The following is a 13,985-nucleotide window of genomic DNA, read 5'->3' as shown; positions in this document are numbered from 1 at the left end:
GTGTGAATGACACTGTGCACCTTCTATATATGTTATTATTTAAAAGCTGCTTGTGATGGGCTTTGGTTCATCATGTGACTTTCTCATCACCTCCTGCATTTGGTGGTTATCAGTGTATTACAAAGGTACAAAACAGATTTCAGTACTTCAATAGGTTGGCATATTAACATTATTTCAGTTAATGAAATTACGGTATTTAACTGTAGATTTAAGTGAAAACCTAAAATGTTGCTAACGTATTTTTTACGGTAAAATTCCAGCAACCACAGCTGCCGTTTTTTTTACCGTAAATTTTACGGAATTTTTTTTTACAGTGTACGCAACCAACGGACAGGTAGATAAACAGATTTGAGTGATAAATAATCAATGTCTAACCTGATAACCTGATATAAAATACATTTTATATTATCCACGTTATATTTCATCTGCAGCAACACTGTGAACTTTTATAATGATACGTTTGGTCATTAACTTTTCAAAATGAGTGTCAAAACCAGTTTAAGGAGGCAGAGAGAGAGAGAGTTGGTAACCATAACTATTCAAAAATATAAAAAAAATAAAAAAGAATTTACTGGCACTTCCTACAGACTGGGGTGTCTGACATTCAAAAAAACACTGTTGAGCAAGCTTTTTTTTTTCAAGTATGGCTAAAGTGTCTCTTTGTCATCAACTTTTCAACTTTATTTTGTGGGACAAGTAAGTGGCACTTCATCATCTTCTTATTTTTTTCCATTGTATGGGTGCAATATCGTCACCTACTAGGCTGAAGTGTCAACCAGATGTGGTTAATGGCACTGGAATATTTACAATATGATCATTTATGTAGTAGAAATAGGCAAAGATAAATCCCATAGAAGATCTAGACAGGTGGAACTGGGGGAGGTGGAGGGTGTCAGAGGAACTTTGACAGAACGCTGCACAACCAGCTTACAGTGAACATTTGGATTTTAGGATCTGGACTTGTAGGATCCATTACTGGTCTGGGTAACAGGGGGTCTGGCATTTGTGTGGATCTTGTGGATCTCTTCCAATCGTCAAATACTGAATTACTTGAATGATCAAAAACAGGCCTTAACACATGATTAAAATATATCATTCTTTGTCATCAACTTTTCAACTTTATTTTTTATTCATTCAGAATATCAGTTTACCATAACCGGGTACTAAATACTTATGTTTGTCTGTGTACAGAGCAACTCTTTCCGCTGTGTGTGTTTGTGTACTCACTTCTAACAGTGCAGTTATGTGAGTCCATGAAGGTGTGCGCCGTGCGATCGTCCTGTTGCAGTGTACTGTGCTCTGTCGTACTGCAGTCCAGTGACCCCAGCTTACGCGTCTTCTCCTGACGATACGTCATCACCGCTTTATTAATGTTCACCTTCTTCCTGCTGCAGAGTATGAAAGACAACAAATGAAGAGAGACTACAAGGACTGTAAATGAGACGAAAAGAGAAAATACATAAACACGAGTGGAGAGGGTTAATAAGAGAGGAGGATTCTTCAATATAAACCATCACCAGTAATAGGAACTACAGCTTTAAATGTAAAGAAAATGTAGGTGGGACTTAGCCAGGTCAGTGCTATATGGTGATCGTAGCATGTTCCCATACTTTTGCTGGGGTGGATGCTAACTGGTCAAAATTCATGATCATCTCGATTTCTAGATGTGACAGTGGTCACTCCTCCAATGTAAGTCTAGGGGATTTTTTATTTTATCCATTTATTTGAAGGGGAAAAAATTTAGAAAAGCAATAACACACATCTCCTCAAGTCACATGCATTACTATATAACAACACTTTATTAAAAAGAGTGGAGATATAGACAGGAAAAGTAACAGAGAAAGTTAGAGAGTTTTGAGAGTTTGGCTAATCTCCAACAAATCCACACTAAACAACAGAGGCTGATGGGAAAAAGAATGGAACCTGATGAGGAAATGACTTACGGGTAGTAAGGATACGAATAGATGTCCCTTCTGAAGAGCATGCAGAGAGACAGAAAAAACATGTAGGTTAGGCTGGCTTCTAGTACATTTACATTTGGCAAATACTTTTATCCAAAGCAACTTACATCGAATTCAAGATTTTCATGAATGCATTGTCTGGGAATCGATCCAATGACCTTTGCTTTTGCTAGAATCATGCTCTAGTGTTTAAACTACAAGTTATCAGGCAAGTTACCATGTTAATTACTCGTATGCTGAGATAAACATCTGTCCTTAGCTTCTTGTCAGTTTATAACACGTATGAAAGCAGATTGGTTCCCGACTGGTTTCACTACTTGGCTTTACTACAACTCTCAAATAATTTGCTGGTAATATACTGTAGTAGGTTTATCTGAATCTGAATGAACAATTGTTTATTATTTCTGAGTCTCATATTAGTTAATGATATGAAGTAATTGTGTTGGCTCCTTCAGAATTTAGTTATTGGCTCAAACTCTTTGTTTTTATACATTACAATGTCTTAAAGACACAATAGTTACACTAGTGTAGTGATGCACAAAACACTGCTCACACAAGTCACTTTCAAAACAAGCAGTTTATATATATATATATATATATATATATTTCTCTATGCATATTTCACAGAGCATTGATTAATGTAACTGCACCTTTAATTTTGCATGCGCTTGATATTTCTCCTTGGCCAAATGATGATACATTGAATTTTAATTTATATCTTAAAGATAAAAGAGTCTTACATACTATGAAAACATATTTTAATTTTCAGAACACAAAATTTCGGAACTTCTAGAACTTTCTAATGTCACACAGACGGCTGATGATAAATGAGTACAGTGGAGGTTTATGTCAAATATTGCCCTGTTTCTATCTGTGTAGCACCTGCTGCTCTGCAGATCCCTCAGAGCAATCATAACTTTAGAAACGAGAGGCTTAGAGTTTATTTTGAACAAGATCCCTGATTTCAGACTGATGTCAACAGTTTGAATGGCATATTGCACTCACAGAATTGTAAAACGATTCAGCTTTACAAAGAAAGAAAGAAAGAAAGAAAGAAAAAGATCCTTAAAAAGTTTAATATGCTTAATGAGTTGTCTTTTGCCCTTTATTTGGCAACTAAATGTATGTGTTGTGCTTTGGACTCATGTAAACATTTCACATATAAAAGGGGTCACTTTTATTTAGATGTATTAGTATTATTAAAAAAATTATTGTCATAGCCTATATGTGTCCTTCTCAGGATTATGGACTATTCTGTGTGTGTTTTTGCCCCTGTGACCCTGTTTCTACCTCATGTTGATTGTTAATTTGATCCCAGGTGTGTCTCATTACTCCCCTATCCGGTCGACGCGCTCTGCGCGTTCTATGACGCCAGCCTCAACCCCGCGTGCAGAGCGCCGTCGTCCGAAGATGGCCCTCAAGCGGACTTCACCGCCTTTGTGGAGTGGACACTGGCGATAAATGGATCTCTGTTCCCCGCCAGTTCCCAGGAGTTAATTGCCAGTGCCACTCCTGACCCAGAGCCCAGCCCACGATCTCCCCGATGCGCGGAGTGCATGCCCGAGCCCACCGCTGACGGAGAGCCAGAGCCCGCTGCGACCGACGAGCCATCGCTAGAGAGAGCAACAGAGCTGAGGATCGCCGCGGAGCCAGAGGCCGTGACGTCAGTCAAGGTGTGTGAGCCAGCAACAACGCCTGCCACGAGGGAGAAAGCCACGGACAGTGTGAGCGCGGTGAGGAGCTCTGCTCCCGCCCCCCTGAGGGAGAGCTGAGTATGGCGCGGCAAAAGGGCCAAAACGAGGAGGGGGATCTAATAGACTGGGAATCTGATTTGGAGATCGAACTTCCCCCTCTCCACTCTCCGTCGTCTCCGCTGGTCCCTTCCAGCCCTCCTTCATCCTTGATTTCCTCGTCCAGCCCTGAGGGGGCTTCCGATCCTCCAGTGCCCGCTCCGCCATGAGGGAGAAAGCGGAGTATGGCGCGGCAAAAGTGCCAAAGCCAAGAGGAGAGGGCTCCAGTCCCTGAATCCAGTCCAGAGCGCCCTCAAGTGTCCGCTCCTCCAGAGCACCATTCTGTTCCCGTGTTCAGCCCAGAGGGGGGTCCTGATCCAGAGTTTAGCCGTGAATGCCCGGAAGGCTCACAAATGCCCACCCTCCCACCCGCTCCTGCCTCCTCCACCGCTGTCGTTTGGCAGCCCCTCTGCTCGCCCTCAGCCCACCATGATTGCCCACCATGATTGCGGTGCGAGCCCCGCGGGACTGCCATCCTCCAGCATTGCCGTGGCTGGAGTATCCCTTGACTCTGCCTCCAGCCTCCAAGGCCTGGACTCCACCTCGGCCCGTTGACCCGTCGGCTCCACCATGGCTCCTAGCTCCCTCCTCTCCGTCGTGGCCCGGCAGTCCACAAGCTCCGCCAGGCTCCCTCGTCCCTCCGGCTCCGCCTTGGTCTGGCATCGACCATCCTGTGCTTTGGGACTCCACTCCTCTGGCTTCGCCTCGTCCCTCCGACTTCGTCAGGCTCCTTCATCCCCTCGGCTCCACCTCAGTCCTCTGTTGCTCCGGCTCCACTGCGACCTCCCGGATCCACATCTCTGTGTCGGTCGCCGGCGCCATCTGCTCCGCCACCATTGGTCGGCCCCCTGGAGTCAGTGGCCATTCCTCCTCTATGGCTCCTCCCTCCGTCGGCTCCACCATGGGTCGACATCATGGCTGTGGCCTGGGTCCTGCTGTGTTCCTCTTGCTCCGGGTCCCTCCTGTCTCCTCCCTGGCTCCTCCCTCCTTCGTCGCCTCCCCTGGTCTCTGTCTGCCGGCCTCCTCCCGGATATCCCTCCTCCTCCGGAACCTCCTCCCAAGTTCCCACCCACGCCTCCTCTCTTTTGTTGCTACAGTGCGAAGATGCACCTTCCGGGAGGGGGCGTTATGTCAGGATTATGGACTATTCTGTGTGTATATTTTTGCCCCTGTGACCCAGTTTATTCCTCATGTTGATTGTTAATTTGATCCCAGGTGTGTATCGTTCCTCCCTTATTATCCTGAGTTTAAAAGCCCTAGTCCATTCAGTTAGTGTTTGTCGGGTCTACTTTTTGGATGTCTCCCTTGTTTCCTGTCTCTACTGTGGATTATTAAATACTTATTCGTGTTAACTCTAGCGTCTCCTCGTTCCTCGTTTGCTCCCCGAGTGAATTGTGCCAGTCCTCTTATATCAGATTATTAAAATTAATCAAATTAATCAATTCGATCCAAATAAAAAGACATGTTGGCTATTAACAATCAAATTGAATCACTATTAACACTCAACTTCTCATATACATGGATCTAATGTGAAAACTATAAATTTATGTCATTCTGCTTTTAATGTTGTCATCTTTTTAATATCATTTTTTTTTTTTTTAAGGTTTAAATTTGTATTGTATTTTTTTAAGTCTACCAGGGGTAGGGTGGGAAGGGTTGGGTTGGTGTGGGTTCTAGATTTGCACAGTTGCTTTTTGTTTTATAGTACAGTTTCTACTCGGCCTAAAAAAAATCTCTATCAACAAAATCCATAGATAGATTCTGCATAAATTATGTTAAGTTTAAATACAACATTTTAATGTAGAACTATTAAATGATTGAAAAAATTTAATAAAAAGCTACTTTTTTAAATAGGAAACTACAATGCCAGTAGATGGCAGCAAGTGACTGTTTTAATGAGTGAGTTAAATACTTAAATCAACTGATTTGTTTAAAATGCTAATTAATTTAACTTCGCAAATGACTGTATTTATAGGCTAGTCTGAATCATTTACTGCTCCGTGTAACATGAGGAACCAAACACCATGTTGCTCGGAGACGCAGCGGTTCTGCTGTTTGTTCTATTTTCTTTTTGATGGAGAAAAATTGAATTTTGTGTCTGAAAGTTACTCAGTAACTTCTTGTTTATTGTACATTTGCGATCGTGCAGATATTTGGAAAAACAGGACTCTTGTTTGTGTGATAGGCTAACTCCTATATCATAGGCATATGTTATAAAAACAGAAACTCATTTTATTTTTTTTAAATCATAGCTATGTGTGATGGCAGTGAGACTGGAGAGAGTGCTCAAAACTCTTCAGATCGCATAATTTAGTGGAACATTAATATAACATAGAATCATCCTCTGTAAAGTAATGAGGCGTAATCATATGAGAATTTATCATTATCTTTCTAAACGTGCGCTCTTTTGGGCTAAAGGATTAATGGAGCTGTTTAAAGTAGCCATGTGATGACAGATTAATTGGCGCTGTAGCGATTCAATACGTGTGTCCTTCTTCTATGTGAATTAATCATAAATACCAGTTTATGCTGTTTGATTATGGCCTCGAAGGTCGTAGTTGGAAGCTGTTAGCTCTGGCTGGCAGTGGAAATGCAGCTAATCATTTCTGACTGACATAACTGTACAAATCAAAGAAACGTAAACGGGCAAAGGCGGGGCCCCCTACAAAAAACCTAGTCAAGTCCAATGGTAAGTCCAGCCATGCATTGTATTCGAGAAAACACTTATTATCTTCTCTCAGAGTGTAAACCAACCAGTAGCTCTACTTCACATACAACATGAGTCATTAAATTACAGCTCAGGAAAATCACATTTCCACACATTCAGCCAGTCATTACAGCAAAATAAACCCCAGCACAGTGTGGAGGTTATTTGTGTGAAACCGAAAGCCTTTATTTTCCAGTAATGACAGGCTGACTGTACATTATAGTGTTTATTACGCAGCTGCAGATTGACCAATCACAGTTAAGTATTCCAGAGAGCCGCATAATAATAGTGAATAAAGCAGTTCGGAGGTACTTCCTGTACCTGTCCTCGCTGTTCCCAAAGTGTAATAATTTGTCATGTCTGAGCAATATTTCAGCTGTGAGTTGTGAGCCAGCTATAATTTAATCAGTTAAACCTTTGAGGATGTGTTAAAGCACCAGGTTTATTATTGTGTCTGGACGGTGCTGCTGCTGATGGTGTCATGTGATGCTGTGAAGAACATCTAGAATTGGATTTGATTTTAATTGGATCTGAGTGCACACATACTCACCCTTTCTTGACAACAACCACGATGGCTCCCAGCAGGAGGATGAGAACAACCAGCCCCCCAGCACAGGCCCCCAGGATCAGCCCCATGTCCTCGGCATGCTGGGACACCTCCAGAGCTCGCTTATGGTCCTTACAGGCCTCTGAGAGTGGAAAGACAAACAGCAAATGAATGAATGAAAGTGAGAGAAAGACAAATGGCTTCATTATCATTTAGCTAAATGTCGGTGGTACAGTAAAAAAACACAAATAAGAATCTACCCAAATATTATTTCAACATAATGCTGCTAATTAGGGCTGTGTGAAATATCAAATGTAAATCTATTTAATATTATGTTGGCATAATCATAAAAATATCAAAATAATGTTTTACTAGCAATTATGTTTTCTATAGACAATGTAAAAGTATGAAAGTGGTGAGAGCCTATGTGGCCTTTTCCATTTTAAAATGGTTTAGAAAAAATATATGTAAATAAATTCTGTCTTCATTATTTTAGATACATTTTACTGTACATTATTTATACAGCTCTGGAAAAAAAAATAAGACTACTCCTTTCTTTTTTCTTAAATCAGCATCTCTACATGTATGGCAGCCATTCCACCTCATTCTGTTTAATGAAGTACTGATCAGGTGATCACCTCAACTAAATCTTATTTAACGAGGAAAAGTATAAAAAACACTGCTGTGCTCATCACTATCCTCTTGCAATAGGACCAGCTGGATGGTAAAAACAGTGCTAGTACTACCTCAAAAGTAACTGGAATTGGCAGAGGGATACAGTGAGTGTCAGGTTGCTTCCACCCTTAAAATTCCAAAGACAGCGGTTCATAAGAACAAGGTCAAGCTGCAGACACTGGGGACAACAAAGCTACAGACCAGCAGAGAGTGAAAACGACTCAGCCAACTCATTCGAATGTCACTCAACAATTGTAGGATGACATCAATTGACCTACAGACCTACAGACCTACAGAATGGCAAACGGCAGCTGGGGTGAAGTGCTCGGCGAGGACAGTTTGAAACAGTTGTTCCTGGGGGCAAAGCTAGAAAAAATGCTGGTCTAATGGTTAGACGGAGACCTGGGGAGGCTTAGAAGCCACCCACTGTAAAATTTGGTTGAGGATCGTGATGATCTGGGGGTGCTTCAGCAAGGCTGGAATCGGGCACCTTTGTCTTAGTGAAGGACGCATGAATCAAGCCATGTACAAGGTTGTTCTGAAAGAAAACTGGTTCTGGTTCCTCCTGCTCGCTCTCTCTCTCTCTCTCTCTCTCTCTCTATATATATATATATATGATAAAAACATAATTTCTATATAATAAAAAAAACACCATCTCAAAGCAAATACATTTTAATTCAAATATATATTTAATCATCGTCCATACCGTGAAAATATTGAGATATCATCTGCCCAGTCAAAGCCCTAATACTCCAGCACAGTGCATTATCTCAAGCAGCAGATGAGAATTAGAAGATTAGAACAGAGGTCAGGTGATGCTGGCAACGCACGGCTGCATGTTAATCTGCTGAAGGTATCACAGCGCTTGGAGGGAGATGAAGAACCAATTTATCAGCATCAAGCAGCACATGAATGAGCCACAGGGGAAGAAGCTCAACCCGGAGTGCCCTTGGAGCAAGAGCAGACCGGGTCTTGGGCAAATTGGGGTCAGGTCAGCGATGCAGAGGTGCTCATTTCTGGTTAGATTATCAGAGGTCCAGCTCCCAAAACTGAGCATATTGGATAGATGTTAGAACTTTCAAAACCCACCTTTTACTGCCAACTTTCTCTCCTTTCCCAAATATTTTTTATACCATATGAGCTTCCTGTTCCTTGAAAATACCACAGATTTAGTCAAAATCGACACCATTTCAGCTTTAAAATGATATGGGAACAGGCTAGAACATGCAGTGCTGACGATCTAGTGTCTTAAAATCAACACATTTTAGAAAGTTTGCCCACTCTGAGAAACAACCGAGTTGAACGTCTCGTTCCAAACAAGTTTGGCAAGAGCAACAGTTATTTTTTATTCAGTCCAGTTCGGAAAGAAACAGCCTGCACATACAGAACCGGATCTGGCGACATTTTAGTCCAGCATTTGATCATTTGAGAGTCCATTGATGACAGCTGCGCCCACTGGTCGCAAACTTGAGGAAGAAAGTCACGGACTAAACCTGGCAGCCATTTTGAACATGCTCCTCCAGTTTTGTGGGTCTCAGTGTCTCCATTTTCTCTCTGTAAATGCAGTCAATTTCCAAACAGCAGAGCAGCATGAAATCTCTTTCTCTCGATTAATTTAAGCCCCTGCGGTGCTTCCAAAAACAGAAATTGCCATTCGAAAAATCACAGGGATGGAAATGCATCATTATGCCATCTGCTGTAGGGACATTAATTACAATATCATTGATGAAATAAATACCTAAATAATAGAATTTGACAGATAAAACAAGGAGGATAAAGGGACATTCTGCTGGTGGAATACCACAGGATGGTATAGTATGTTCAGCAGTAGCAATGCAATCTTTTTGCAGCATGTACTTCAATTCTTTAATTGCTTTATGAATATGAAATCGCAAGCTAATTATCAGAATAATGAAGTAATTACTACTTTCATAAAATAGCCACTTACTCAACCGCTAACAGTACAGAGCAACGGCCTTGAACTAAAGCTTGAATTTTACTTTTACTCCATAGCATTTTTACATTTTGTACATTTGTGCTCTTTTTTGTTTTGTTTTTTTGTTTTACATTTCTTCACATAGCAGTAAGAGGTCAGAGACTTTCAAAGCCTTCCGTCAAAAAAATCTGCATCATATGCACACTTGCAAAGCCTACTCAAAATGAGGTTTCGGTAACTTCCTATAAAACCTGTATTTAAAATGCATTATAAGGGTATTCTCATTGTTTATAATAAATACATAATGCCTTATAAACAGCCTTATAATATGTTGTTGTCACGGTCATCGGCAGGTGTTCCCTGGATGGCCACCAGAGGACATTGTCTTTGTTTGAGCACATGGCTTGTTGTGCGTTTGTTGGTGCCATGTGCTCTCCTGTCTATTGTCTTACCCCGCCCATCTTGATATCTCATTATTGTTTCAGTTGCTCCACCTGTGTCTCCCTCGTTACCCTCCTCGTGTGTCTCCCTATTTATTCTCCTTGTGTCTGCAGTCCTGTGCTGGTTGGTTGTAAATTTTCAGATGTATTTGTCACTTGTGTTTGAGTTTACCCGTGTTGCTGATCCTGCCCTGCTGTGTTGTGCCTTGTTTTTTTTTTGTTAGTTTTATATATTATTAAATAAAGCTCAATTCTTCCTGCATCTTGAGTCCTCGCCTTATCCCTCACCTGACCCGTGACAGTTGTATTGTCTCATGAATAATCATAACAGTAATAATACTTACCTATTTGTGGTAAAAATGTTAAAAGCCAATCAAAAATGGTCAGAGCAAATGTGTCATAACCGTAACATGATGTTATATGGCTGCTGAAAAGAGGGCACTCATAAGATTTAGTACAATAATATGCAGATCATAAACAATGTCACGATGAAAGTAAAATATATGAAACTATGGGATATATAACCCATTATAACTTAAGTTGGTAAAATTATGTTCATTGTGTGTTATAAATCACCATACTCTTAATAGTAAGTATTATTACTCTTATGATTATTCATGAGATATTACAACACATTATACGTTTTTGTTTGTTTGTTTTACAATGCAGACATTATGCCTGCATTACAATATTATAATGCATTAAGAATACCCTTATGATGCATTATACATGAAGACTTTCTGGTATTATAATGAATCATACTCTTAAACGTTATAACCACAAATAGGTAAATATCATAATGTATTTTAAGTGTTGTTGTGATTATTTATCAGACGATACAGCATTATAAAGTTGTTTATAAAGCATTATGCCTGCATTATAATGCATTAAGAATACTTTTATAATGCATTATAAATACAGGCTTCATAGAAAGTGTTCCCAAGGTGTCTTTCTTAGCTTTCTCATTAGCCAAATCTGAAGGCAGCATGGCATATATCATTTACAGATTAAAATTCCAGAATGTTTTCAGTGAAAAATATTACAATAAATAGGAACATGCTGGGAAATGCAGATTATAAATATTGATTATATTACATTTTATGGGAAGTGTATGGCCACTCTGCTTTATGAATGCATTATCTCAGTTTTGCATTGTTTTATGTTAGGTTTTTGTTGTTAACATGTTTGTGTAAAACCAATGTCACGATCACCAGCTGGAGTGTCCTTGATGGCCACCAGAGGGCACTCCACCCCAGGCTACTGCCACTCTATCAAGGACTTCATTCCCCATAATCCTCTACCCGGTCTCATCAGCACTCATTGTTTGCACCTGTGTCTCATTAGCCTTGTTAGCTCATCCTATATAAGCCCGGTTCTCTCAATCATTCATTGTTAAGTCTTGCTAGTGTCTGAACTGAAACCACACACACCAAGCTCCGGTGTCCACAGAGCTTGCCACACCATGGTCACCAGCATGTCCTGTGATAATGGTCGCTAGTCCTGTGCTTTCAGCACCTTCCCGTCCTGTTGTTATCGCACCAAAGCCAGTTCACAAGATGGCCGCCAGTCCAGAACCTCTCCACAACTTGGCTGCAGTTCCAGAGCCTCGGCCCGTCAAGGCCACCACTCCAGAGTCCCCAGCCATCATGGCCGCCATGCCAGTGTCTCCAGCCATCATGGACATCATACCAGAGTCTTCAGCCATCATGGATGCCACGCCAGTGTTCCTGGCTGTCATGAACATTGCACTTGAAGCTTGTAGGGCAGTGCCCAGGCAGTCGAGACTGACATCCAGTGTGGCAGACCCACCGCTGATGTCGGTATGAGCAGCAGGCATCCCGGTGGCCTCAGCAATCTCAAGCTCGGTGATCTCAGAGGTTCTCCCACTTTCCGCTGCCCTTCCAGTAATGGTGGTCACCATTTTGTGTGCCTAGGCCAGGGGTGCCCAAACTCGGTCCTGGAGGGCCGGTGTCCTGCAGACTTTAGCTCCAACCCTAATCAAACACACCTGAAGCAGCTAATCAAGGTCTTACTAGGCATACTAGAAACTTCCAGGCAGGTGTGTTGAGGCAAGCTGGAGCTAAACTCTGCAGGACACCAGCCATCCAGGACCAAGTTTGGGCACCCCTGGTCTAGGCCATACACACTTCTGAGGTGGCGGAATCCACTAGAGTCCGTTCCAGTCCATGAGTCCGCTCCAGAGGCGGCTCCTGTCCATGAGTCCGCTCCAGGGCCGGCTCCAGTCCATGAGTCCGCTCCAGCGGCGGCTCCAGTCCATGAGTCCGCTAGTGTTGGCTCCAGTCCATGAGTCCGCTCCAGAGGCGGCTCCAGTCCATGAGTTCGCTAGTGTTGGCTCCAGTCCATGAGTCCGCTCCAGAGGTGGCTCCAGTCCATGAGTCCGCTCCAGAGGCGGCTCCAGTCCATGAGTCCGCTCCGGAGGTGGCTCCAGTCCATGAGTTCGCTCCAGAGACGGCTCCAGTCCATGAGTCCGCTCCAGAGGCGGCTCCAGTCCATGAGTTCGCTCCAGAGACGGCTCCAGTCCATGAGTCCGCTCCAGAGGTGGCTCCAGTCCATGAGTTCGCTCCAGAGGCAGCTCCAGTCCATGAGTCCGCTCCAGAGGCGGCTCCAGTCCATGAGTCCGTTCCAGAGCCCGCTTCAGTCCATGAGTCCGCTCATGGAGTGCAACAAGTCAAATCTAAATTGGGCATTAAGAACTGCAGTGTAAATATAGCCTATGATGCTTTAAAACGTCCTCTTCCTGGAGATCTACTTTCCTGCAAAGTTCAGCTCAACCATGATCAAACACCTGAAGCAGCTCATTAAGATCTTCAGGTGCACTTGATAATTACAGATAGGTGTGTTGGAACAGGTCTGGTACTGAACTCTGCAGGTAGGTAGATCTTCAGGATCTTGATCCTTCACAAAGACCCGCCTACCCTTGCTACATCCAACAAGCCATGGCGCTCTCACACCACACATCATGTAGCCACGCAGTGAAAAATACATTGCAGAGCAAAGAGGACACTGACAACGCCACTCCAGAGTCTCGTCCCGTCTTGGCCGCCACTCCAGAGTCTCGTCTCTTCATGGCTGCCTTTCCAGAGCCAGGTCAGAGCAGACAGAGCAGGTTACTTTTGGTATGAAACAAAGTCTCAGCTTTCAAAATTGTCATTTCGTAAGAAATTCAAACAATAAATACCATTTTGTGGCTCTTTCATGTGTCATGACAGATCACTGCAGCGCCTCAGTTCCAGTGGCATTCAAGTTCATGGCAATACTCTTCCATTTCTATGATAACTGCAAACTGTGGCTGCATCTGAAAGTTTAGGTAGCTGACTTGTTGTCTTTTTCCACTATAAACCGATGAAATCACAGGCTGCGTTTGCATTTAAATTGACCTCCTGAAACTGATTTCAAACAGACTTCCGAGGCAGCATGACGGTGATGATGAACATGATTGGACATCTCTGCTTTATGTCTGAGTAGGCAGATCACTAAGCTCATGTTCTTCAGTTTCTTACCTCCTACTACTTTTTGGATTTATCAATGTATCTATTTTTTGTTTCTCAGTCTGTTTCTATTATGTTGGCTCACTATGCGAATGAGGTATGTTTTTGTAATATCTGAATTAAATTACGAGGTGAATCGCGCCCAACTGTCATGGCTTGTGTTTTGAGAAAGTCCCACATTAAGGTAACAAATACCTATTCATCTCTTGCCAAAGTGTGAGTGAGTCTGCAGCAGGGACATTTGGTTAGCGTTGATTTATATGCGCTGTGAATGAGACATGCCCTCAAGCGTGTAAACAGTGCAGATAAAGAATGAATTACCTTTACGAGCAATCCGAATGCAGTTGATCCTGGTCTCCTGAGGGTAAAACAGAGAATGGATACAAGTTATCAGGGCTATCTGACGGTGAGTGCATAGCG

General features: G+C 42.5%; 1 protein-coding gene across 1 annotated transcript in view; it reads right to left on the bottom strand.

The window, feature by feature from the left end:
• Positions 1-13,985, bottom strand: part of LOC107595905 (receptor-type tyrosine-protein phosphatase U-like) — a 271,117-nt gene that overhangs the window by 59,719 nt on the left and 197,413 nt on the right. The window contains exons 13-16 of the mRNA XM_016286495.1: positions 13,887-13,923; positions 7,009-7,147; positions 1,944-1,973; positions 1,228-1,388 (exon numbers count right to left, since the gene is read on the bottom strand). Coding sequence (XP_016141981.1) covers positions 1,228-1,388; positions 1,944-1,973; positions 7,009-7,147; positions 13,887-13,923 — 367 coding nt within the window. The remainder of the gene's footprint in view (positions 1-1,227; positions 1,389-1,943; positions 1,974-7,008; positions 7,148-13,886; positions 13,924-13,985) is intronic.

This window comes from Sinocyclocheilus grahami, unplaced genomic scaffold (assembly GCF_001515645.1).
Source record: "Sinocyclocheilus grahami isolate Dianchi unplaced genomic scaffold, SAMN03320097.WGS_v1.1 scaffold210.1, whole genome shotgun sequence".
NCBI classification, from domain to species: Eukaryota; Metazoa; Chordata; class Actinopteri; order Cypriniformes; family Cyprinidae; genus Sinocyclocheilus; species Sinocyclocheilus grahami.
This window is presented reverse-complemented; position numbering and strand designations above follow the sequence as displayed.